Genomic DNA, 25,325 nt, shown 5'->3' with positions numbered 1-25,325 from the left:
TAAAAGCTCCAACAGCTCGTGGTGCACGGTTCGTTTTATTGCACGCAGGATCTACCAGTGGATTTGTTGATGGAGCAGAGCTCACGTTTTTGGCAAAGAAAAATACTCAAGACTACCACGACGAAATGGATGGACCTACCTTCGAAGATTGGTTCAAAAATAATTTAATGCTAAATTTGCCAGAAAAAACTGTTGTGGTAATTGACAATGCCTCCTATCACAGCAGAAAGTCAGAACAAATTCCCAACAGTTCAACGCTAAAAAAAGATATTCAAGAATGGCTTCTGTCGCCCTATCACTGTAAACTCAATCCCATCGAAATGGTTTAGAGTGAAGTGAAACGGTATATAGCTGGACGCAATGCGAATTTTAAAGAAGCTGAAATGCGAAATTTAATTACAGCGACGTACCAGGTCATTACGCCAGATAAATGGAAAAACTACGTAAACCACGTAATAGAAACAGAAAAGAAATGTGGGAAATTGACAATTTGTTGGATGATATCGAACCAATTATTAAAAATATAAATAACGGAGATAGTGATGACAGTGACGATAATAATGATGATAATGATAGTAAAGCACAAACTAAATGTGACAGCGATTGACAGAAAAAGGAACTAAATATAATGGTGTACAATTACGATTACTTACACACGAAATTAAATACAATGACTTCTTTTATTTTCAACTTATTTATTAGTTTTATTTTCGGATATTTCTACGTTTTGTTACTGCCAACACATACAGTGCGGTTTTTAAAAGTCCTTCCCCCCTTAACTTTTGAACGGAACAATACATAAATAAAAAGTTTCTTTATATTTTAGTTTTATTTTATTCGATTTTATTTAAATCTATAAATAAATGGTTTGTATCGCTAGCACATACTGTAGAATTAAAAACAAACTGCTTGTGTGACATAAATAAAAGGCATTTCTTAATTTCTATTTTATTTTAATTTAACCCAAGTATGTTGTAGCAAATATTATTTATGTTTGAGAACCACTGAGAGAAAGAAGTCAGGCAGGGTCGTTAGTGGGCATTAGTACTTAAGCTACCCTCAACACAAAAGATGGATTAAGCTAAGATTTTAATACAAGTTTGCAAAGAAGTATGGCATCGATGTTGTGCATTTACCCTGTACAGACTAGTCACATTGAGACAATCTATACATTTACTTTATTAATGAGTGCTCCTTCTTCGAAAGGGTAGCTTAGTTTGGTTAGACATGAATATTCCAGATTAAAAATGATCCAAATAACCATATTTTTTTATCACAACTAATATCTAGTTCAAGATAAACGTGATTTAAAATAAGACCATCCAACACACTTCTCTAACCTAATCTGACTTCATTTATTCTTTCGTTTATTCTGATTCCATCGCGGTCCGTCTTCCCAGTACCACAAAAATCTGTTTTTAAATGGTAAATAAACACCTACTTTGTCTGTATTATGTAAGCTGTGAAATTCCATTTGAATAAAATCCGGTTTTTATTTACAAAAACATTGATGACAAATTATTTAAACAACACAAACATGATGATAAATTGTAATTTAAAAAAATAAAAAGCACAACTAGACAGTCCACTTTACACAATTTATGAGTGTATGACTCTGGGGGTGTTAATATTCAGAAAAAAAAGGCCAAACCTTGCATGGCGAACTGCCCCAAATTTTATTATTCTAACCTTTGGTTAACCGCCATCTTAAACTTGAAAATGAAAAAAAGGGACCATTTTTTCTCAATATCTCCGTCATTTTCAACTTTTCGACTAAAAAGAGTAAGGACTGAAATTACTGTAAATGCGATTTCCTACAATTTCTTTTTTACAGATTTTTCATTTGGTCGATATAACTCTCGAATATATGATACTCCAGAAGTCAATGTATTTGTTGGAGTATCTACAACGGTTTGGACAAAAATCAGTTTAGATGCTCAAACTTATGTTGATAACATCCTAAAAGAATATGTGGTGCCTGTTGTATATGATAAAAATCTTGATTTTTTCTTAATGCATAATAAGGCAAGACCTATAATATATCAATGTTTAAATGTTGAAACCTCATAGGCCAAAAATTGGCCTTGTTTGGATTTATGAGGGTTTAGATTGAAAATATTGTTCCAAATGTTCTGGTAAAACTCTAGATTCATGAAAACTATATATTGTCAAGTAATAACTAAATAATTACTAAGAAACAAATAATATGTACTAAACATCGAAGTTTTTTTGCTCTCCTAAAAAATTTAAAATTTTGACTTATGAGGTTTTGACTTTTAACCATCGATATGTCTATTAAAATTCGTAGCTCCTCAAAAAAGTAGTAAGTTTGATAGTATTTAAAAGAGGATTAATTCCCCAACTATACATTCTCTTATATGCCGCCTTGGTAAAGTATGTGGTAGTTAATAGCTACAAAGAAATGGATGAACACCTTTTCGAAATCACTTTTAAATTGGCACAACGCCACTTAAACATTGTTGGATCAAATGAAGAGTTAAAACTATGTAAAAAAGAACGCAAAAACAAAAAAAATGTATCATTTTCTCATTAAATCTATACACAAACTGACTGCAATACAGTATGTCACAAGGATATTTGTGTACATTTTTAGTGATTTGAATGGACATGCATATGAATATTTTAAAAATTATTTAATAATTATTTTGAATATTTGATATGTGTCATCCCATCTAATAGGTGTCATATCTATGTATGTTTTTCTGTGAGTCATTACAAAAAAGTTCAAACTATTGTATGTATTTTAAACTAAAGACCAACATAAATAATTTAAATTTAATAACTAATAAAAGAGAAATTAACATCAAATGAATTTTCCCATAAACTAATCAATTAGTTCTGAATAGAAATAAATCATCATTATCATAATTATCTCTTTTTTTAGTAGAGAGGACCCCTTAATTGCTTTATCTATTAGTTATGATAGCAATAAAAAATTTAAACATGAGAATAGAAAACTTTGAAGGTGATAGGGTTAAGAATAATTATGAAATTAGGTTTAAGTATTTTAGTTCATATACTATGAAGTATTTAAGACAACCCAAAAACTACTTAAATATATTTTAAGATTAAAGAATAAGAGGGTTCATCACATTTACTCATATCATTATAATCTCTCATTATACAGTTGTGGCAATCTGAAAACTGCATATAGCACACATAATTAGTGCCAAAGGAATAGTATGAGGTTGTTCTGGTAACAGAGACAGAATATAGTAAGAAAATAGGTACTGACATACGAGCTTGTTTTTAACACCCAGACAGATTTTTAGATTGAATTCTAATTTTGTTAAAGTGACATTCAGTTTTGAATTATTCTGGATTCATTCAGAAGTCTGGATTTATTCGCAAAAAAAAACAGAATAAAGAAATTGATATTTCAAATTAGGAAAATTGTAACCGTAACCACTGAACATGAAATTCAAATTATTAAATGGCATTATTCTGGAAGTAGTACCGAAGATATAATCGGTAGGTTTTCGTTTTCATTTGAAGACCCTTTACTAACAAAACCTACAATTTACATTATTTCTAAATTTGAAAAAACTGGTTGTGTCAAGAATTGTAGAAAATGAATAGCGATGAAGATCATAATCAACCAGCTCATGTAATTAATCAGCGTGAAACTGCAGTATGTAGTCTAGCTGAAATCAATTTTCCTTACATGAAATATTAAAAAAAAGGACCTTCTTTTTCTTCGAATGCCGACTCCACTAATGAAGGTTGGCTATAACCATTGCAAATTCGTCTCTATCTGCTGCTTTTTTTTAAAGCGTCTGTGTTCAACCCCATCCAGTCACAAATGTTTTTCAGCCAGGATATTTGTCGTCTACAAGGACCTCTTTTTCCTTTAATTTTATCCTTCATAATCAGCTGCAACAACCCATACTTCTTAATTCTAAGTATGTGCCCCAAATATGCTGTCTTTCTCCTTTTAATGGTGGTCAAAATTTCTCTGTCTCTTCCCATTCTATGCAAAACTATTTCGTCAACATTAACATTAACAAGTCAACATTAACAGTCAAGATTCAGCACCATAAAGAAGCAGATATAACATTTTACCATCTGATATCGGATTTGCAGATTAAGTCTTTGGTTACTCAGACATTTAATCATTGTCAAAAATACTGCTCTTGATTGCTCGTTCTTGATCAAATTTCTGATTTTGAGTACCCTAGCTACAAATTGCAAAAAATTCAGGAAATTTTCCCTGCTGATTATGAACTATGGATGGTGTTTTGTGGATGGACGGAACACACTAATTGTGACAAAGATTTCATGAAAAAAATCTTGTTTACAGATGAGTCTTCGTTTTCTTTAACTGACTATCACAATCCATCTGTTAATGTAAGATACTCTACAGAAAATAGGCACATAAGTGTTCCTTACAAAACACAATACCATCAAAAAGTCAACGTCTGGGCTGGTATTTTAGGTGACAACACAATTGGCCCTTTTTTTATTGCAGACACTTTGTGTTGTTGTAAATACCTAGATTTCCTGAAAAATCACATAATTCCAGAAGTTCAAGCATTACCTATTAATATGGATAAAATTTGGTTGCCAGCAAGATGGCTGTCCAGCTCACAATGCACGGGAGGTGTTAACTTTTTTAAACATTAAGTTTCCAGATAGAATTATTAGTACAAAAGGTACCATCAAAATGCTACCTCGCTCTCCTGATCTTGCACCTTTGGACTTTTTCGTATGGGGCTATGTGAAACAACAAATTTAATGACATGAGCATGAATGTGTCAGAAATTTAGATGAATTATGTCAAAAAATGGTTTAATTTATGCCGTTAAAAATTTATTATGTTATTTTTTATGAATTGAGATTTAAGAAATTGTTAATTTAATCTAAGATATGAACCGGCTTTTAAATCTTGTAATCACATCATTGAAATATTTCCCCATACTGTCTAAAAAATAAACTTTCTTTCAGCAACAATGTACAGACAAGACTGCCCATAGTGTTTTAGCTTCTAGTGGGTCTACACAGACAAGCAGTTACATGTTATTCTCTCAGACATACAAGTCTATATAATATTTTTTCTCAGTTTGTTGCATCTTAATGTCAATAGTCTGAAAATTGTTTTCCATACCTATATATTAAAGGTAATGAAATTGGGAGAAATAAAATCTATAAACCTGAATTTAAAAAAAAGTCACTAAAAGATAGTTACAAATGTTGTATGTTATAATTTCTTCTTCCATTTCAAAATATTTGACTGGACAAGTAACCAGAATGGTTTGGATAGATTTTATATATTATTTATTATCAATAAATTATTAACTATTTTATCTTCTTTTACTTGGCTTTCTTAATTCATTTTGCCTTTCCAAGTGTCAGGTTATAAATTAATTCAAATCTGAAAAAACTTACCATTCAACAAATTGATATCCCAAAAATATGAGGCCGATTTTTAATTTGTCACAGAAACCACTCACTATTCATAACAAATAGGCAAAAATTACTATTCACTTTGATCTTCTTCTAAGGATTATTCTATTTGTTGCACCAATTAATCAAAACTTAACAAGAATCTATTGTTAGTATTGCAGGCAGAAATTAACTGTAGACCAAGAATATACCTTGTAGGGTGTCTCAAAATAAAGTTTGAGCTGTTAAATCATAAGTGAAATTCAATATTATTGTTAGGAATAAAAACGTGAATTTTATTGGAAGAATACACAGTCTACAGAGTAAAAATAGCTTATTTTCTGAAATATGTCACAGAGTAAAAAGAGAAAAGTTTGTGTTATTTTTAGAAAGCAGTCTAGAAGCAGACTTATTTTTTATGTGCAATTGTTATTTTTGGTTGCTAGATAGAATAATGTGATCATACACATAAAAAATAAACTTCCTACTTAACTATTTATTGGATAAAATTAAAAATAGACTCCCAATTAATTTTTGATTGATATAATTTTGCGACAAATTATCGACAACTGTCACTTAATAGAAAACAAATCAATGTGACTCACCTGCTCTTAATTTTTGTTTGTTACCAGACGGTAGTATTTTAATTTAGATTCTTATTAAAAAAGTATAAAAAATGCCATCCTACAACTTGCTACAACCTCGAATACTAACATTCAGCCATTTTGGAATGACCGTGACGTCATATTTACATTACTCATCATGTGCGTGACCTTGAGAAAATTTTACACAAAAATGGGCCATAATTTTTAAATCATGCAAAGAACCTTGAAAAATTTAGGAATTATATAAACTTTAGGTAAAATCGTCTAATTATATAACTTCATTAATTGTGTAGATTTGTTGACTTCCGTTCTACAATAGATATAATTGAGATTGTATTAAAAATTTAAAATTGAATTTTTTGTTTAAATAATTATTAGAATAAAACACACCTGTGTGGATTTTTTCAGTTCAATATCTATTACTGTGAGGAATTATATTATGTATCAAATAATAACGTCTTTATTTAAAAAGTAATGTCATAAATATCCATAACTCTTTTATTAGGAATTTGATTAGAATCTATTCTGTATTTTTAACTTTATAAATGAATCGTGTTATATTGTAAATAAGGGTCACATAAAAGTAAAATATAATATTTAAATTTTCCTCACTCTCATTCTTTATAAATATAAGGAACTTATGTGACCGTATTTCAAAGTGTAATAATATGTAGTTAGGTCTATATATATTTTATATTTCTAATCAAAAATAAGCTTAGTACTTCAAGCATGTATTTATAGAGCATATATCAAATAATTACAAAAATTTTAAAGATGCATATACTTATCACAATTTTTTCTCAATAATAATTGGGAATATTTTCCTCAGCATAAGCTGCGGAAAACGCAGCTTTTCTCTTAATCAGTATATCATTTTAAAAATGAATAGAAAATATAATACTAAAGACTAACATTTAAATCCAAAGGTTAAATCATATGTGTTAATTTTTATTAAAGATTATTACATTATAATAGGATTTAACAATAAGTAAACTAATATTTTATACAAAATGTGAACATGTGAGCACCAATAGAAGTGATAACTTTTATAGATGGGCTTGGACAATATCTTTTTCATTGAGAAAAATATTTAATTCCACTGAATCTTAAAATATATAGTTCTATTTTTATGATGTCTTATTTTCAGTATTAATATTTATTTAATTCGGTTTATTTTAAGATAACTTAAATTATAATTGTAACTATTTTTTTAAATGGTTAATAATTTAGTTACTCAAATTTGTTAGTAATGCAACTTAATTATTTATAGAAAACCAAGCAGGTAAATAAATAAATAAAAAAGGTATTCATTTTGTAATCAAATTTTCAGTGCTTTGCGCCAAATGTACGCAACTTTCATTTCTTTACCTGATATCATATTGAGCCCAAGTTTACTTTTTTTATTTAAAAATGTCTGAATTTTTCCCATTCCTGCCTATAGAAGTTTTGACTTTATACTTCCATTTTTAAATTTATTTAAAATTCAGTGAATCAAATTTTAACAAATTGAAAATAATTAAGAAAATATCCTTAAAGCTCCGAAAAAAGAAGAAAATGTGGAAACATAACCTTTATAGAAGTATAATTTAGTCGTTCGTTATACAAAACTCATCCAATCAATTTTGATCCGATCAACTTAATGTGATCAAATATCATATGAACGTTTGTAAATCTGTCAAAACATCTCTCAAAAGAACGTACGACATAGCCTAACGAACAAACAACTAATTTAACAATATACATGGTTTAGGTAGAAGTTAAAAGTTGAACACAAAAATTATGAAACCTGACAGAAAACAAGACCCAAAAGTATTTTTAATCGCACGAGAGGTAGAATTAGCTCGAATATTAGCAGGAAATGACCCGAAGGCTAGGGATAAGGCTCTTAAAAGCCTCGGTAAACTTCTTCAAAAAAGAGCAGATACAATGCGTTAGTAGACCACATTTTTCTTATTTGCCCTTTGATGTTACAATTATTATATGTTATGCAAGATTTGTAACTGTTTTGATTTTAGCCTTCACGGAGGAAGATTTTCAAAGAATTTGGAAAGGACTATTTTACTGCATGTGGATGTCGGACAAACCATTGGTTCAGGTTGGTTTACTAATGCATATAAATAGAAAATAAGAGTATACATTTGAATAGTATTAATTTAATGTACATAATACGGTTTTTATTTTGTTATAGGAAGAGTGTGCAGAGAGAATATCAAAGTTAGTCCATTTTGCTGATTTTTCTACATCTCTCTTATTCTTTAAGGCTGGACTCTTTATAGTTAGCCAAGAATGGACTGGAATAGATCAGTTGAGATTAGATAAATTTCTTATGGTAAGTTATTAAGTTAACCTGCACAGGTATACAATTTTTGTTTTATTATATCTAATAGACCACATTATTATACTGTAACATTTTGTGTAAATGTTGATACTCAACTCTAATTGCCTAAGGTATTGAGATCCAAAGTTTTGAGATACACATTAAAAATAAAAAAATAAACACAAATAATTATGAAACCTGATATACAACAAGACCTAAAAGTATAATCGCATGACATGTAAAATTAGCTCGAATATTAGCAGGAAACAACCTTAATGCAGGAGATAAGGCTCTTAAAAGCCATGGAAAGCTGCCAAAACCTGGAATGACTCGAGGAATGAATTTAGCTCACACTTCCAACCAGGCACACTCTGTGCAATCAGCTTTCATGATTTTCAGTGAACAGAGATGTATCTCTAAAAAGTTTGTGTTTCATTAGTTGCTGAAAAAAGAACCCCAGCTCTACCAATATGTAATGTGTAAATATTTGATATGTGCCATTCTTCTTTAGGTACCCTGTCTGTTACTTTGGGGACAGTAAACCTGTACTGGCGGGTTGGCTGTCATTCCTGCAAATTGCTGTGTGGTTTTTAGTACTGAATGTATATCCAAGCATATCAAATTTCCTACTTATTTAGGCCAGTAGGATGTTGTATTTCTTTCCTGAAATCTCAATATGCCAGAGATAAGTAGTAATAGCAACCACATGAAGAATAATGTTGTAATAATAAAACAGATTATAAGAATCTATTTATGCATTTATTTAATAACTGGCAAAACCAAATTACAATTATTAGAATTAGATATTACTGATAAATATGAACAGTTGTGTAAAATTAATAACCCATCTTATTGTTGTATCTACAATTCAATCTAAAATTAAAGAAATTGAAGTAAAATGTAAAACGAAACCAAAATATCAAATTTTTCGTAGGTAAAAAAGGAAGTGCTTTCAGTACAAACATGTACTGGGCAATTTTTCACATGTACTGGTTCAAAATTTCAAAATTGGCAAAAGAGAAAAAAAGAAGCAAAATTATTATATCAAAAACTAAGCAGAAGTGTATACAAATATACATGATGAATGTAAAATGTAGCATGTAGAATTTATGTAAAATGTACTATAATAAATACTTTGTTAGTTTATTAAATATAGAGTTTGGCAAAAAACTAGTAACATCAACAGATAATAATAATAGCCATGGTGAAAAAATAACAAATTAGAGAATTGCTGAAGCACTACAGAATTTGATTAAATGTTACAAAAATAAAGATATGCAAAAATGTTGGATCAGATAACATTCTTAGAGAAGTTTAGAAATCTTAAGGCAAACAGGAACAAGTTAGTTTAGAGTAACATACAATGCAAGAAATACTATCTTGACAGGTTCTGCGTCAGTCAATAAATAAGTGAGGAGTTCTGATAAGTGTGAAGAATAAGATAAGAGTTGTGAAAAGTGTGACATATCGTCGCCTTAAAGTGTTAATCTGCTAAATCCATTTTACCCAATTTTACAGGAGAGGCAAAAAACGATTTCGCACCATTTCTTTTTATAAAAATGAATGGCAAACAATAAAATATTGCTTAAAATTAGTATAATAATTGTTGTGTCATTGAAATTATAAAAAATTATACTGATAATTTTCGTTTTTAGTATTTTTTGGGAGATAGCTGGTTACCAGTTTTTCAAATTGCGCTAATAATGGACTTGACAGTTTAATGCAATCAAACACGCGTATTCTATACGCAACGAAACTTTATTCTAAGCCCAAAAAGGATATAATAACGCTATTCATAGGGAAGATCTTCATAAAATTTGTGGTAGTCTACCGACAATGTCTTCTTGATTGCCTGAAGGTCTTCATAGTTTTTGGCGGTTATTTTACGTCTAGGTATAGTCACTTCAATTGGTCCCAAGAATGTGAATTAATTTTGTTGTTCTTACGTCGAGGAATTGGTTTCTATTGATCATCAAAGCTGGCTTTACAAAAAATTTCACCTTCTGGTATACCTCAAAGCACGAATATCTGTAACTTTTAAATCACCTTTACCTCTTTCTGGTCTAATTGTTTTATAGCGCTGAATTAAATCAAGATTTTTGAAAAAATCATGTGTTAAATATTTTACTTGGTAGGGCTTTTTTTTTGTTTTTAGACAGATAGGTACGTAATCCGCTGGTAGGTTAATGACTTTATCTTTGAGTTTTTGTTCGATGGTTGCATGAACCGAATCAACTTCCATCTGCGTATGGCCAGGTTCAAGATATTTTTGCTTTATTATTACATTATGAGTAATTGCTAGATTCAACAGAACATTGGCCATAACAGCGTTTCTATTTTAGTACCCACAACCATCTAAATACATTATAATGGTGCTTCTTTCATCAGTCCTTTCTAACACAATGAGGGACACTGGGTAAAATTCTCCTGTTCTATTAAATACATCCAAATACTGGCAAATTCTTCAGAACCAAGACCCCCTTCACATTCGTTCAAATCGCTCAAATAATTATAAACAGTAGGAAAACTAACACCGGTGCAAAGCGTGTACGTTTTACTATGCAAATACATGGCTGTCAAGGACTTAGCTGTATTTACACGGGAAAATCAGAGCAATCGGAGTTAGCTGGTATTCACATCATACAATATTTTAGGTTTTAGATAAAAATGGGACAAGAATGTTTAACTAATCGATAGACTAAATTAATACTATTATGAAGATGGTAATAACTCATTTTGCCTAAAATGTGGACTTAACAGGTTAACACTTTAAGGCGACGATATGTATAAAGTAATTGTTTTATATCTCCGTGATTGGTATAATAAATTGATGAAAATCCTGTAATAGAGTTAGGCAAGAGGGAAGGAGATGAAAGAAACTATGTGGTACATTTGATGACACAAAGATTTCAGTGAAACTGAAAAATAAATTATCTGGTACCACATGCAGACCAAAGAAGACTTGGTGTTAAACAAGATGTTTCTGAAGGTGAAGGGAATTCATTTTATGAGAAAGAGAATATCTCCTTTTTTGTATTAAGTATAGGGGTTCATGCTTATTATTGTTAATTGTTATTTTTGTTTTATCAATATTTTGTTAATAACCTACCAATATATAATTTATATAATAATGAAACATTGACTTTTGCAGCTTATAAGAAGGTTATTAAGAGAAGCTTTTCAAGTGCTCAAGAAATATTCTTTTGTAGAAAACAACATTAAAAGTTTTAATGAAGCGATCTCAGAAACTGTATTAAACAAAGAAATTAAAACTCCAGTAGGTCTTTTTATGCATTTTAATGAAATATTTTTAGAGGAGTTGGCCAAGGTAAGAATACTAACTGTGTTCTGGTGTTAAAAATAGTATCTACCAGAAGCACTGTAGCTATGCTATTTAATATGAATAAGAATAATAATAAATATGAGATTAGTACAATATTCTTTCTTCCCATTACAATCTAAAAGACTTTCATTTCTAAACACTAGGACATTCTGTATTTTATGTGTTAGATTTTCATGATTCAACTTCCAATTTTTTGAACACTACTAGACCAAATATGTTTTATAAATTCTAACTGTAACAAATTTGGGCACTCACTGGCATTTATTTAAAGATGTGCTGTAAAACACAAGCTTCTTAACATTTTTATAGTGTTTTATCATCACTCTTTAGTGTATTAGTAATTTTCCTCTATTATTAAATCTCATTAAATAGTCTCAGCAATCATAATTATAGATTATCTTATCTTTTTAATATATTGTAAAAATTATACTTAAAACATAGCTTTCTATCTGGAAAATTGTGGTTTATTTCGAGCAATACATTTAACAAAAGGCTTTTAATGCATTAAAAAACTGTATAAAAAACAAATTACTGTCGCATTCTGATCTAATTTTCCCCAATATTTTTTATCAATATCGAAGTTTTTCTTGGGATTTTTAAATAATCTAGTTACCTAGCAAGTTTTTTACTTATTAAAAATTAAGTGTAAAAAATGAAATTTTATTTGAATTTTTATCTATCATTAAAAAGGTAAGTATTTGAAATAAAATTCCAAAATTTTGTCTTTTAAAACATTTAAAAAACCTTCATTAGAAAACAAAATTATGTAGGTATTCTAAAAGTTGTAGTATTAATTTATTGATCTGAAAACTACAAAATAAGTCAAGATTGTTAATTATTTATGTCTTATAAAATCCTGAACCTTTAATACTGCATCCAAAGCTTGGTTTTGTGATACTTAACAAACCCTTAAAATCATAAATTGATGCATCAATTAGTTTAAAAATTAATTAATTTATTTATTCTAAAGATTTTTTTGCAATAGCCTTAGTCAGAAAATATTGTGTGTACAGTAATTTATGGGTACAATATAAAACAATCAATATGTACAAAAAAAAGTGAAATAACTTTTAAAATGCTAATCTTGAATATTTTAATATTGCTCAACTATATGACAATCATTACATTTGTGATGTTTTCTGTGATAAATGTGATAATTTTGATGTTTGTTCTTTTTTGGTAGTAATCATTGGTTTTATACTTTATAAATTATATAGTATGCTTGTATAAGTTTCTTTTGTTTAGGTATCAGAAGGAAAAATCCAATCCAAAAGTGTTGTTACCTTTTTACAACCGTTCATTCAACGTTTGGTAAAATCTGACGATGGAAGAGAAATAGGATATATAAAAAAATTCATTTTTAATTATTTGATGAGACAGTCGGATGTCGGTATGGACTATCAAGAAAAATATGAGGCTTGGAAACAGGTAACATTTTTTATAGCGTTAATAAATGCTATGCATTCATTAATTTCGAAAGCACAACAATTACAAAAATTATAGATGTATCAGTCTATTGAGAGCAATGTTTAAGTAATACTCCATAATTGAACCGGTGAAAATGAAAGTGACATAAGTAAATTTAAGGCATGTCTTTGAAATACAAATAATTGAAAAATGTTTATGTTTATGTGGTAAATCTAAACTAGAAATATGAATTCTACAACTTTCATATATAATACAAAAAATTGGCTAGATTGACTTAAGCCACTTGCACTCTAAACATCTGCAAGGTAAATTCAATCATAACGATTTGAATCTGGAAAAGCAATGAATTGTATTGAACATTTAACATGAATAGTGTTACATTATTAGCGTGTTGAATACATTACATTCATTTTTGATTTTCTAAAAGTTTTCTGTTGCTGGCTTGCATCACGTAGTTCTTCATTTCCTTTCTCCCCCCCTTCATTTTGATTTCGTCTATATATTAATACATAATGTTTTAAGAGATGACATTTTAACCAGTACTTGATAAATTCATTGCTATGTATATTTTAACGTAATTTTAATATTCCAGCAAGGTTTTCCGGGTAGTATTAATTCAATGCAAAAAGTTAAAGTAGACGAAGATGACGAGGATGAAAGTTCCGGAGATGATGAAGTTAAAGAGAAGACAAAAAATAGAAAAGTAAAACCTATGGACCCAAGAGCTGGACGAGTAGATGTTGAAATTCCTCAGCTTCGATTTCGCGCTAAAGATGTGGCAAACGCATTATCGGAATGCAAATTTGACAAAAAGAGTTCAACGAATTCGAGACAAGCAATATCGGCATTGATTCAACAGTAAGTAGTAATAAAAAATAAATTTGAATGCTAAAACTAGAATAAAGAATTACAGAAAATTGTCAGTTTGTTCATCTACCTTCATCTTCAATTATTTTCTCCATGAATAACCATAAATTTATTATGAGTACTATCAACATTGTTAATGAAACATTTTTAACACAGACATATAGTACATACTAAATGACGCTGTCGTTTTAATTTAATTCACACAAATTAGATTATCTTTTATCTATTTTGCAAATGCTCTTTTAAATTTTTGGGAAGTTATTTTAAGCAACTAATCTATTCTAATAAAAGGCTAGGACGATACGTCACAAGTTTGTCCTGGACGATAACTCCTAGCGCCACCTAGGAAAGAAATCTGAACTATCAACTGACATTTCAACCTTAATCAATCTGTCATTGGTGTATATTTACGCACCACAAACTACACAGTATGCATAATCCACAATCAACCGCAGTCCGGAAAAAACTTAGACCATTGCCATATAGTCCTAAATAATTCCAAGCTATGTCTTATAATTCTAGAAACCAGTGTGTCATTATCTACAACTGACTTAAAAGTTATCAGGCGCTTATTACTTAATTATTTTGTCAGTTGAGTGATGTTGATTTTTTGTCAGAATATGCTAAATAACAAACATTTTTTAGATTCAACAAACTATCAAACGGAGTGTATCCACTTGGAATTCATAAAATAGACGTGAAAGATAAAAATGAAGCCATAAACATTCGAAAATCTGCTAATAAACTAATTAAATTTGAACAGAAACTATTAGGAAAAGATAGGAAGCGAAAACGTGATAAAGAAAATAATGAAAAACATGGTGTCGAAAAGAAACGGATAAAGTTAGAAAATCAACAAAAAGAAAGTATCAAACCTGAAAAGAACAAAACCAAACCTGGAAAAAATCAAGAGCTCGCAAATGGGGAAAATCCAGTTGCGAAGAAATTAAAGAAGAAAAATAAAGAAAAACATTTACAAGAATCTACAAAGAACAATAGAACAGGGAATGAAAATACTTCGAAAAAAGTTGTTGAGAATAAAAGTCACAATAGTAAAGAGAATAAATCAAAGTCGGAAAAAAATAAATCCGAAATTATATCAATTTCAACAGCAGTTCCTAAAACAAAGAAAAATAAAAAATCATTAGATGTAATTGAAAATAAACAACTTAGTTCTAGTAGTATAGTCAAAGCAAAGGATAAGCTGAAAAATAAGAAAAATAATAAATTAAACAAGAAATTGAATGGAAAATTGGGTTCTAATATAGAATGTATAATTGAGAGAAGTTCTGGTACTTGGGTAGTGTACGAAGTTGAAAGCTCTTTAAAACCTGGTAAGTAAACATACTAGCTTTTTAATAGTCTGTCAATTTGTACTCTTCTTCTTTTAATCGTGTATCTGATAATTCCACACTCTTACCTGTACGACTTTCAAGATTCCAAGACCCTATGCTAATTTTTCTAACCTGTGATGGTGTTCTCCCAACAGTCCCCATCCAGAAATCCGAACTGAGGCTCAGTTTACTTCTGGAACATTTTACCCCAAGAGATGCCATCTTTTCAGAATAATTTTAATTACATTGAAGGTCTTTTCATTTTTATAGGAAAGTTTTTGGGGTGATTTTTCATCACTATCATGGCCTAAACGATGTATCCAATACACCACCAATCAAGAATTTCAAGAAATTTCGATAAATAACATTGTGTTTTTGTTAATAGCGATTATAACGAAATCTACTATGCCGCTTCATTTTTAACTTAATATCTTGAAAGAGATATATATCGACTTAACTTCATATATCGACTTTACCGTTACTAATAAAGTGTATGTTATTTACATAAAAAGTATTGGAGAATCGAGAAATTGCGATAAAATAGTAATTCCGCCAGTGGCATAGAATATGGGAAGGGTCATCCATTCACTTTTCCCTGTCTGACATTCTATCTATCATATTATCTAAAGATGTGAAACAGTTGTATGCTTCTTCATCTGCGTTTTGTATTTGGATAAAGTTTCTTACAACGTTTAAAGCACTTTCCACATCTTGTCTATTAGGAGCTTCTTATTATTAGGTGCGAATGGTCAACCCCTTACAATGACACTTGTGAATCATAAATTGTAAATTTCCGAAGAAGTTTATTGCGGGCGGCAGTTAAAAAGGGTATTTATTTATAGCTACGGCCGTGCCAAAAACGTAAAAAAACACGTTTTTCGATCTTATTTTCTCTCGTTATAACCAAATTTTCCTCGCTATAGAGGGCTATAGTTTAATAGAAATTTCACGGGACATCTAATGTACGTCGTTATAAGCGAAACCTCGTAATAACCGTGTTCGTTATAGAGGGAGTATACTGTATATAGATATGTAGATAGATATAGATATATTATAGATCTAAAGGAACTTTTTATTTAAAGGAGCACAGCAGTCATCAGGAAAATCAGTAGGTGTGCCAGTTTCTACTTCAGCAAAACATGTTAAAAAGGATCAGTTGCACATTAATAACTTAGCTAAAGAAAAAAATGGTCCTAAAAAGTCACCAGCGTCCAGTCCTAAAGAGCAACAACAAGGGATAGTAGAAGCATCAAAATCCGGTTAGTTTTGAATTTTTTTTCATTACTAAATACATATGTTAATGTTTTTAATCGGAATAAATTGGTTTAGCAATAATAAATTTATATAGATTCCATTAGAAATGGAAAAGGCATAAAGTAATAAATAAATTGTATATATCTAGAACCGCAATATCTGTAACAGGAATTATGTATAAAGATTGTTTTTTTCTAGAATATATTTTTTTTTAAGTTTAGTTTATTCTTAGATTTATACAGAGTATAAGGCTAAACTTTGTTTTCTATTAGTTTGTTATTGTAATGGTATTATCCACTTAAATATCGGAGTTTAAAAATTTTTCTTTTGAATCTATTTATTAAATATATTATCCTTCAATCGATTTAGAGTGTTTTATACTGATTTACTCTTTTACTCTATTCTTTAACCAAACTAAATAAATAATCCAACGTTCTACACTATCCGGACTATACAAAACTCATAAAGGGAGTATGTTAAACTCGTGTGTGCTTTTTCTATTAAAATCTACTCAGTTGAACAGATAGGTTTTATAATAAATTCGTCTTTTAAAGGAAAACGGCAGTCACCCGTAAAACCAGAAATTTTGGCAGTTTCTAATTCACCAAAAAATGTCAAAAAGAACGGACTAAGTATCAATATATCACGCGAAGAAAAATTTAGTCCTAAAAAATCGCCCGGATCCATCGCTACAGAGCCGGAACAAGGAATAATAGAATCATCAAAATTGGGTTAGTTTTCAATTTTTTTTTATTAAGTATGTTAGTTTTTATCAAATCGATATGTTGACAATTTAAATTTTGTAGACCATGGTAAAACGAACAAATTTGAGTTTTCGGATTTATACAAACACCGATCGTGAAAGGGTTACGTTCTTTGATATATTTTTATATGTTCCCAATTACGTCACTTGACTCATAATTCGTTTTCTAATATCTAAGTATTCTTGTCTCCATATTCAATGCTAATTGCATTGAATTAATTGATGTTATCTCATAAGTAATAAAAATACAAACTTAGTAGTATTAGGATAAGAAATTAAAATTAACCAGATTAAAAATGCAAAACAAAAATTACAAAGTACAGAAATCACTATTTCAGAAAACAAAAAAATACACACACACCACACCCACAAACAGACAGGAAAAGACAAACAGGACAAGTCAGACATGACAGGACACGACAGACAGACAGGACAAGAGAGACAAACAGACAGGACAAGACACACAAACAGACAGGACAGAAATACAGACATATACACAGACAGGCAGACAGACAGAACATACGCACAGGTAGATAGACAGACACACACAGATACAACGCGCGCTGTTAGTAGTAGCACAGAACATTAAACAATCAGAATGTACACCATCATTATCATTTTGGCTTTACAACCCTGTGTGGGTCCTAGCCTCCCCAAAAATTTTTTTCCAGTCGTCCCTATCCATCGCCTTCCTCCGCCAAGCACGTATTTCCATATTTCTCATATCTTGATCTATGTTATTTAGGAATCTTGTTCTGGGTCTTCCTCTTCTTCTTTGACCAATAGGTCTATCAAGGAGCGTTTTTCTAGCTGGGTCGGTTTGCTCCATCCGCATTACATTGCCTACCCACCTCAGCCGTCCTATCTTAATGTGTTTTACGATATCTGGTTCCTGGTATATTCTATAGAGTTCGAAGTTGTATCGTCTTCTCCAGACACCATTTTCATTTACCGCTCCATAGATTCGCCTTAGTATTTTTCTTTCAAAACATGCTAACATGTTTTCATTGCTTTTTGTTAAAGTCCAGGTTTCTGAACCATATGTTAGGACTGGGCGTATTATTGTTTTGTAGAGTTTTACTTTTGTATTTCTTGATATAACTGTAGATTTCAAAAGGAGATTAAGCCCAAAGTAGCATCTATTAGCCGTACAAATACCTCAATCAGAATGCCCACTCTGCTTAAAAAATAAGTACGCGCATCTCTTCCGCGCAGGCGGAGAATCAGCCATGTTTTAAACGGAACCAGTGCTGTTCAGTGACATTTTATCTGGTGTGCATAGAAAAATTAACCCGGTTTAATTTATTTACGACAACTATAGACATAATATGCACTATTTTATTCGTACTTTTAGTTGAAGAATAGATTAAATTATTTCAAATGTACTAAATTATTAATCTCTAAAAATTTAAATTACGGTTCTGTCGTAGCTTGTCACAAATTTCTCAATTTGAGTCTATGTTTCCGTTTAAAATATGGCGATCGCGTGCTGACAAACTTTAAAGGCGGCATCTGAGAGTGGGCATTCTGATTGTTATTTATTCTGTGGTAATAGCTTAGGACAAAAATGTAGTTTTCCTTATTTGTGATTTTTTGTCTGCATACGTTTTCTTATTATATCACGATGCTCTGGACGGCGAGGTTGACATAGTAGTTTTATTTAATGAGCATTAGTATAATAAATATCTTATGTCTTTTATAACAGATTAAAATGAACCCGAAAACTCAGATTTAGTAAAAAAAACTTCAGTTATCAAGGCTTAATATAACTATTACAAAAATAATCTGTACTGATTTCTTAATCTGCACTACTTTAATTCATAACATATGTATAATATATCTGAAGAATTATTGCATTATTACTTGAATGCCTTTATTATTTCATGTGGGTTTTATAAACTTTTTTAATGTACCGCCCCATTCCTATATTCCCGCAGGATTGACTCCAGTGAGACTCTTCGAATCAACTCCAGAAAAAAAGGAACTTTTTCCGAAAACCGAATGGGACGAACCATTACAAGAGGGCGAATACGAAATATGCATTCCTTCGAAAAAGTACGTCGGCAAACTGAAGAAGCAGAAGAAATTTAAGGATCAAACCGTGCACGAACTCATTAACACCACGTTAGAGAAAATTAGGGGAAAATCTAGGTTAAGTTTAGATTCTCGATTAGTCAGTAATCCGTTCGCAAAAACGGGCAGTGCTAAAAAAGTAAAAATTAATACTAACCTGAACAAATCACAAGAAGTGTATGAACATATTGCAAATGTAAAAAGCTCTCCCGCTATACCTTATGATGCTTCTAGGAAACCTTCCAAACCGCTGTTAAAACCTACGGCTAATTCCACTCCCATTAATCCTTTCTATAAAAAGCAACTAAATATTTTCTAGAAAGGGAGTTTTAGTCCAGTCAGAATCTGTTTACGGTTGCAACTAGTGAGCCGGACCTTTGATTTTTATAGAAATATCTCCGGGCTGTTGTTTATAACTAGAATATGCCTCAGATGAAAAAAAAAGAAAAATCAACGTTAAAGTCCTCTAATTTTTAACCTTTAATCCTGTATTCCACTGAAAATATATTTACGACAAAAATGGACGTAAGTAAAATGGCTGGAAATAACTTATTGCAAGATTAATACGAACACTAATAATTTGAAATGATCTGGACTGAATTCTTTTAGAATGTGTGTGGGTGTTTTATCTCTTTCACGACTTTTACCAGTCCTCACAATTTTGGTTATATAATTTATTTCCTTAGCTGTTGTGGGTTTAAACTGGAAATTATTGACACTGTGTAGCCAGTGAAGGTTACTGTGGGCAGCGTTGAGTTAAGTTTGGACCTATATTATTTATTATTATATATTATTACCTTATAGTAAAGCAATTATTTAATTGGATTCCAATATCCTGTTGAAGTTGAGTTATCTTAGTGTTGTCTTTATGTTTTGTGGTCATAATAGAATTAAGTACTTTTTTGAGTCTTTTACTGCCCTAAAAAGTCCGGTAGTGGTCAAGTTAAACCATTTTCGTAGCTATCCAACCAGGATATTCTCTTCTTCCTGGACCTCTTTTTCCATGCACCTTACCTTGAAGTGTGGTCCGAAGTAGGTCGTATCGTTGTTCATTACGCATTATATGACAGAAGTATTTCAGTTTGCGACGTTTTATGGTCATGACTTTGTTCTATCTCAACATGCGTCTACAGTCCCACATTTCAAATGCTTGGGTCTCTTAAGTGACGCTTCAGTTAAGGTCCATGACTCCATTTCATATAGAAGAATCGAGACTACGTAGCATTTGAGTAAACGAACTTGTATTTCCAAATGTCGAGACTTGAAGATTTTTTCATTTTGATAAAAGCTGATCTAGCCTTCTTGATCCTTATTTTAATTTCCTTCGAGTGTCCTCGCTCACTGTTGGTTTAAATTCGCACCTAAATAGTAAGTCATTGATTTGTGATACCAGTTTTTGGTTAATTAATAATTGTCCCGATGTTATCCTAATTTTTCTTATAACCATGTATTTCGTTTTTGTCTTCTGTCCATATTCTGTAATATATTATCGGTCATCCATGGTTTTTTTCTGTTATTTTCGGTGGTTCAAAGTATTGGTTTAATATTTTCCAAATGCCAAAGACGTTCTCTTACAAATAGTTGGTGGTTGAAATAAGAATATTGCTATTTTAAAAAATATTATCATATGCCCTTTACCCAAATTTAACTTACCCAGAACTTCCATCATCTTTTAGACCCATTTCTTTATTATCACGTGTGACAAAATCCTTTGAAAAGCTAATAAAATTTAGATTAGAACATTTTATTGCAAGTAGTTCAGTTTTTCCCCACTCACAGTATGGATTTCGTAGAGATCGAGGTACCAAATTGTTTCTAGATTTAAAGGTTGCATATGACGTGGTTTATTTGGATATATTATATTCAAAAATGGTGGCGTGTGGTATTAATAAAAGATTATATGTAGATATAATAAATTTGTATGTGAACAGAAAAATATACTTACGGGACCATAGAAATGTATTACACGGTCCAAGAATATTATTTAACGGTCTCCTACAAGGCTCAATTCTAAGTCCTTTATTATTTAATGTTTATACTGCAGATCTACATGGTTTGATGCATGACAAATACATACCAGCGTACCAGCCATAAATCCTATAAAGATTGTTTGTCGAGTCTAAAACTTACTTTAGTAACATAGATAAGTGGGTAAAACAAATGGGTTTTAGTATATCACAAGAAAAATCTTCGATTGTATATTTCAGTAGACGTAGACAAAAAGTCACAGGCAAATGCCAGATAGATAACCTAGATAAAAAACTCTCGTGATCTAGCCATATAAAGTATGTAAAACAAAAGTGCTTGAGTGGAATTAATGTTTTATAGACCCTACATACGATCCATTTTGGATTATGATTGTATTCTTTACGGTTCAACATGCAAAACAAATCTATTAACTCTAGACAGAATACAATTTAAATCAATAAAAAATTGTCTAGGAAAAATTATCTCTTCACCAAACCAAGCAGTTCTAGCAGAAGCCCAAGAACCACCTTTACACATACGTAGGCAAATGTTAGCCAACAAAAGTCTAATAATATATACATCGTTTAATACAATAGATAGATGTCAAAATATAAAGAGGTTCAGAAGACTTCAAGAAACCGTTACTTTTGTATTCATCAATGCTTACCAAAAAATATTCCCATTTTAATTTTAACTATAATAAAGTAAATTCCTCGTTGATAACCCGGCTAAAACTTAACCATAACCTCTTTCCAGAGCATCTGCATAGGATTGGAATATATGAAACTCCCTTCTCTCCGTGTAATAATAAATCTATTGGAGAACCACTTATTTGTCGATTGTCTTAATCATAGGGAACAGACTTGAAGCCTATACTTAGGTTTAATCGATCTCAACATTAACCTACCACTGAGCATCAGCAATCTATTATCATATTCTGACAAATTTATATATAATATTCTTATTAAGTTTATAAACGATTCTAAGATAAAAGTTTAAACATCCTTACAACAATTTTCTGTGGCAAAAAGATTCTTTGTCTCTCTCTCTCTCTCTCTCTCTCTCTCTCTCTCTCTCTCTCCACACACACAATATTTTCCAATGCCTGCCAAGTGGTTTGTTTCTGTTTCAACATCATTAACTGCTCCCTTAAATTATTGGTTTTGTGCTCTCATTTAAAATCTGCTCCTCATAAGATTGAAGCCATGTTTCCACTATAACCAGGGTATCAGGCTTGACATAGTTCAGCAAAATTTCTACACTTGCCACCATGTTAGCTATTGATTGTGCATTTACAATGAGAATAGAGAAGTTCCTTCGATTATATTTGCCAGAAATTTTCTTAAAGTTGAGCAGTACGCATTAAAATCAAAGTGAATCTTTACTGGATAAATAAATAGGAAGATCATCTTTTTTCTTGATATATACTTTAACATTTCCTTTTCAAACATATTTCTTCACACAATCCATTGTGTATTGATAGTAATAATTTATATTGCAAAAATTGTGATTTCGGTTAAACTAATTTTCAGTGGTATGGGTCACTAATAGTATCACCTGAAATTTCAATTCAACGTGATATTTCACTTTTTCTATTGCGTTTATGCGTTCTTCTAAACTTACTTTGTTGTGTGTTTTTCATTAGATTTTCACCAAATTTGTCAGACATAAAACCGGTTTTGAGTTACCGGAACATGCTAAAAATCTCGCTACTAGAAATTTCTTTAGAATGCTTGGATTTACTTTGTTTATCCATAACCCCACTTTCATGCTGGATATTTGACCAACTTAACCACAATAACACAAACTCTTCTTGAGTAACTTTCATGGTAAAAATTTTAGGTTGCAAATACCGCACAATATTTATTTTGTAAGACGTTTATTACAATAATTACAAATTTTATTTAAAAAGCACATTTTTACAATATACACACATGTCCAAAAGTTTGGAATATGTAGAAATAATATATCTACGCCTATGGTGGTTTTAAAACTGTTGTTGATATTCATTCTAGAGGGGTTTTAAATGAAAATGATAAAAAATTTGAATCGTTTTTGTATGATTTTAGTCACATTCAACTGATTAGCGTATTTACACATTATTTCCGTCTTTGTTTAAATTTTAATTGAGCCGTTTAAAAATGTCTAGAAACGTGATATCTCATTTTGACAGATCCAGAATAATTGCTTTGTTACAACAGGACTTTAGTCAAAGTCATATCGTGAATATTGCTGATGCTACTCAGAGTGACGTATCGAAAATAAAAATAAAAATTCCAAGATAAAAATGAAGTCAAGGATCGTCTCAGAAGTGGTAGAAATCGATGTACAACAGCAGCACAAGACCGGCAAATAACATTTATAGCTCGTAGAAATCGTCTGGCATCTACAAGTGGTATATCCAGAGAAATTTCTAGGCTTGAAGGACTGAATATTTCACGACAAACAATAACACGCAGACTAAATGCGGTAAATTTGTATCGTAGAAGACCGCTACGTGTTCCTAAACTAACCTACCAACACAAAATAGCAAGGTTGCAATGGGCTAGAGAAATGGCGCATCATGATCCTAACTGGAATAACGTGATGTTCTCTGATGAGTCAAAAATTGACTTGGTATCTGATTCGCGAAGAACACTGGTTTGGAGGGCCCCAGGATGACAAGCCCCGCTAGAAACAGCTAAACCGCGTGTCCCATTTGAAGGTGGCAGTATTATGGTTTGGGGTGGTATTATGAGTGGTACACGGACGTCACTGCTGGTTCTGGAGAGAAGAGTCACTGGTGCTGTATACATCAAGGAAGTTTTAAATACTGTCGTACGTCTATTCCGAGGGGCAGTAGGTGATGAATTTGTGTTTATGCATGACAACGCACCTCCTCATCGAACATCAGCAGTACAAAATTTTCTTGAAGAAGAAGGAATATCTACATTACAGTGGCCCTCGAATTCCCCCGACATGAACATTATTGAACATGCTTGGGACATTCTCAAAACACGCATCAAGAAGCGAAACAATCCCCCTATTACACTTTGAGAACTTAAAGATGCTGCTCGTGAAGAATGGAAGAGAATTCCGCAAGCCCAGCTCAACCAGTTAATCGGCAGCATGCCAAATCGCCTACAGGCTTGCATACAGGCCAATGGAGGAAATACTTATTATTAGTTTTATTAAAAATTATTTTTTTCTATACTAATTTATTTTTAAATGTAAGTTGTACATTGTAAGTTTTTCACTCCAAGAAAATAAATATTTTTTTTGCATATCGTTTATCTGGTTTTGAGATTTATTCAGTATTGTTGATCATTGAAACAAAATGATGTTTAACTATTCAGATGATTTTATATATAAAAATCAATAAAAAGATGAAATATTCCAATATTCCAAACTTTTGGACATATGTGTATATCTTTGGTTGCCGAATTTTACGTATCAAATCTTCAGCGACTGTAAAGAGTTCTCCGATTTACCATAAGCAAATTTCAAAAATGTTTCCAGCAGGAGCATATTCAAATTATCATTATAAACAACTTTCCAGAGACATATCCACAAAAATCATAAGATCCGACTCAGTACAACCAATCAACCAACCGACTGAACTATTTGTAAATAAGTTATTTAATTTTTAAGGCTGTCAAACCTTTTCTTTCAATTTTATACTTTATATCTATAACAGTCGGAGATTCTTTTAATTAATAGCCACTTTTTTGTAATTTTCCATTAGAAAAATTTGTTGATTTAATCGGTTATTAAGTTTTTGAACGTTGCCGATGATTTTCTTTTTAAATTGGTTAAATTATTCTTCGATAAACGCATATCTAGCCAAATAGTGAACGGCTGTCACATTAAAAATTGTGCAAATAATTAATTATTGAGACCTACGATATGTAAGAGATAAAATAAGAGTTTTTATTTTATAAACTTAATTAATAATAAAAGAGGAAACTCCGTGTTACTATTAATAAAATAT

At 30.8% G+C, this 25,325-nt stretch overlaps 2 protein-coding genes across 6 annotated transcripts in view; one reads left to right on the top strand and one right to left on the bottom strand.

Moving 5' to 3' along the window:
- The window catches only part of LOC140437544 (ubiquitin carboxyl-terminal hydrolase 2-like), a 59,272-nt gene extending 53,123 nt beyond the window's left edge, over nucleotides 1-6,149 (bottom strand). For 3 of the 4 annotated variants that reach the window (XM_072527124.1, XM_072527127.1, XM_072527128.1), the window contains exon 1: nucleotides 6,009-6,149. The gene's annotated coding sequence lies outside the window, so the exon portion shown is untranslated. Of the gene's footprint in view, nucleotides 1-5,406; nucleotides 5,690-6,008 lie in introns of those variants that run through there. The other variant, XM_072527125.1, reaches the window with a different exon arrangement.
- Nucleotides 6,150-7,605: 1,456 nt separating this feature from the next.
- Nucleotides 7,606-25,282, top strand: LOC140437542 (uncharacterized). 2 transcript variants are annotated; one of them, XM_072527121.1, is made up of 10 exons: nucleotides 7,606-7,938; nucleotides 8,024-8,103; nucleotides 8,197-8,337; nucleotides 11,477-11,653; nucleotides 12,914-13,096; nucleotides 13,689-13,954; nucleotides 14,609-15,297; nucleotides 16,380-16,556; nucleotides 17,106-17,282; nucleotides 19,252-25,282. In XM_072527121.1, the coding sequence occupies exons 1-10, from the start codon at nucleotides 7,788-7,790 to the stop codon at nucleotides 19,704-19,706; spliced, it is 2,496 nt and encodes an 831-aa protein (XP_072383222.1). In that variant the 5' UTR covers nucleotides 7,606-7,787; the 3' UTR covers nucleotides 19,707-25,282. The 2 variants fall into 2 exon arrangements, with proteins under 2 accessions (XP_072383222.1, XP_072383223.1); XM_072527122.1 differs by lacking the exon at nucleotides 17,106-17,282.
- Nucleotides 25,283-25,325: the final 43 nt, after the last annotated feature.

The sequence above is a fragment of the Diabrotica undecimpunctata genome, chromosome 3, assembly GCF_040954645.1.
Source record: "Diabrotica undecimpunctata isolate CICGRU chromosome 3, icDiaUnde3, whole genome shotgun sequence".
In the NCBI taxonomy this organism is placed as follows: domain Eukaryota; kingdom Metazoa; phylum Arthropoda; class Insecta; order Coleoptera; family Chrysomelidae; genus Diabrotica; species Diabrotica undecimpunctata.
Note: the sequence above shows the minus strand (reverse complement) of the source record. Positions and strands in the feature narration are given on the sequence as shown.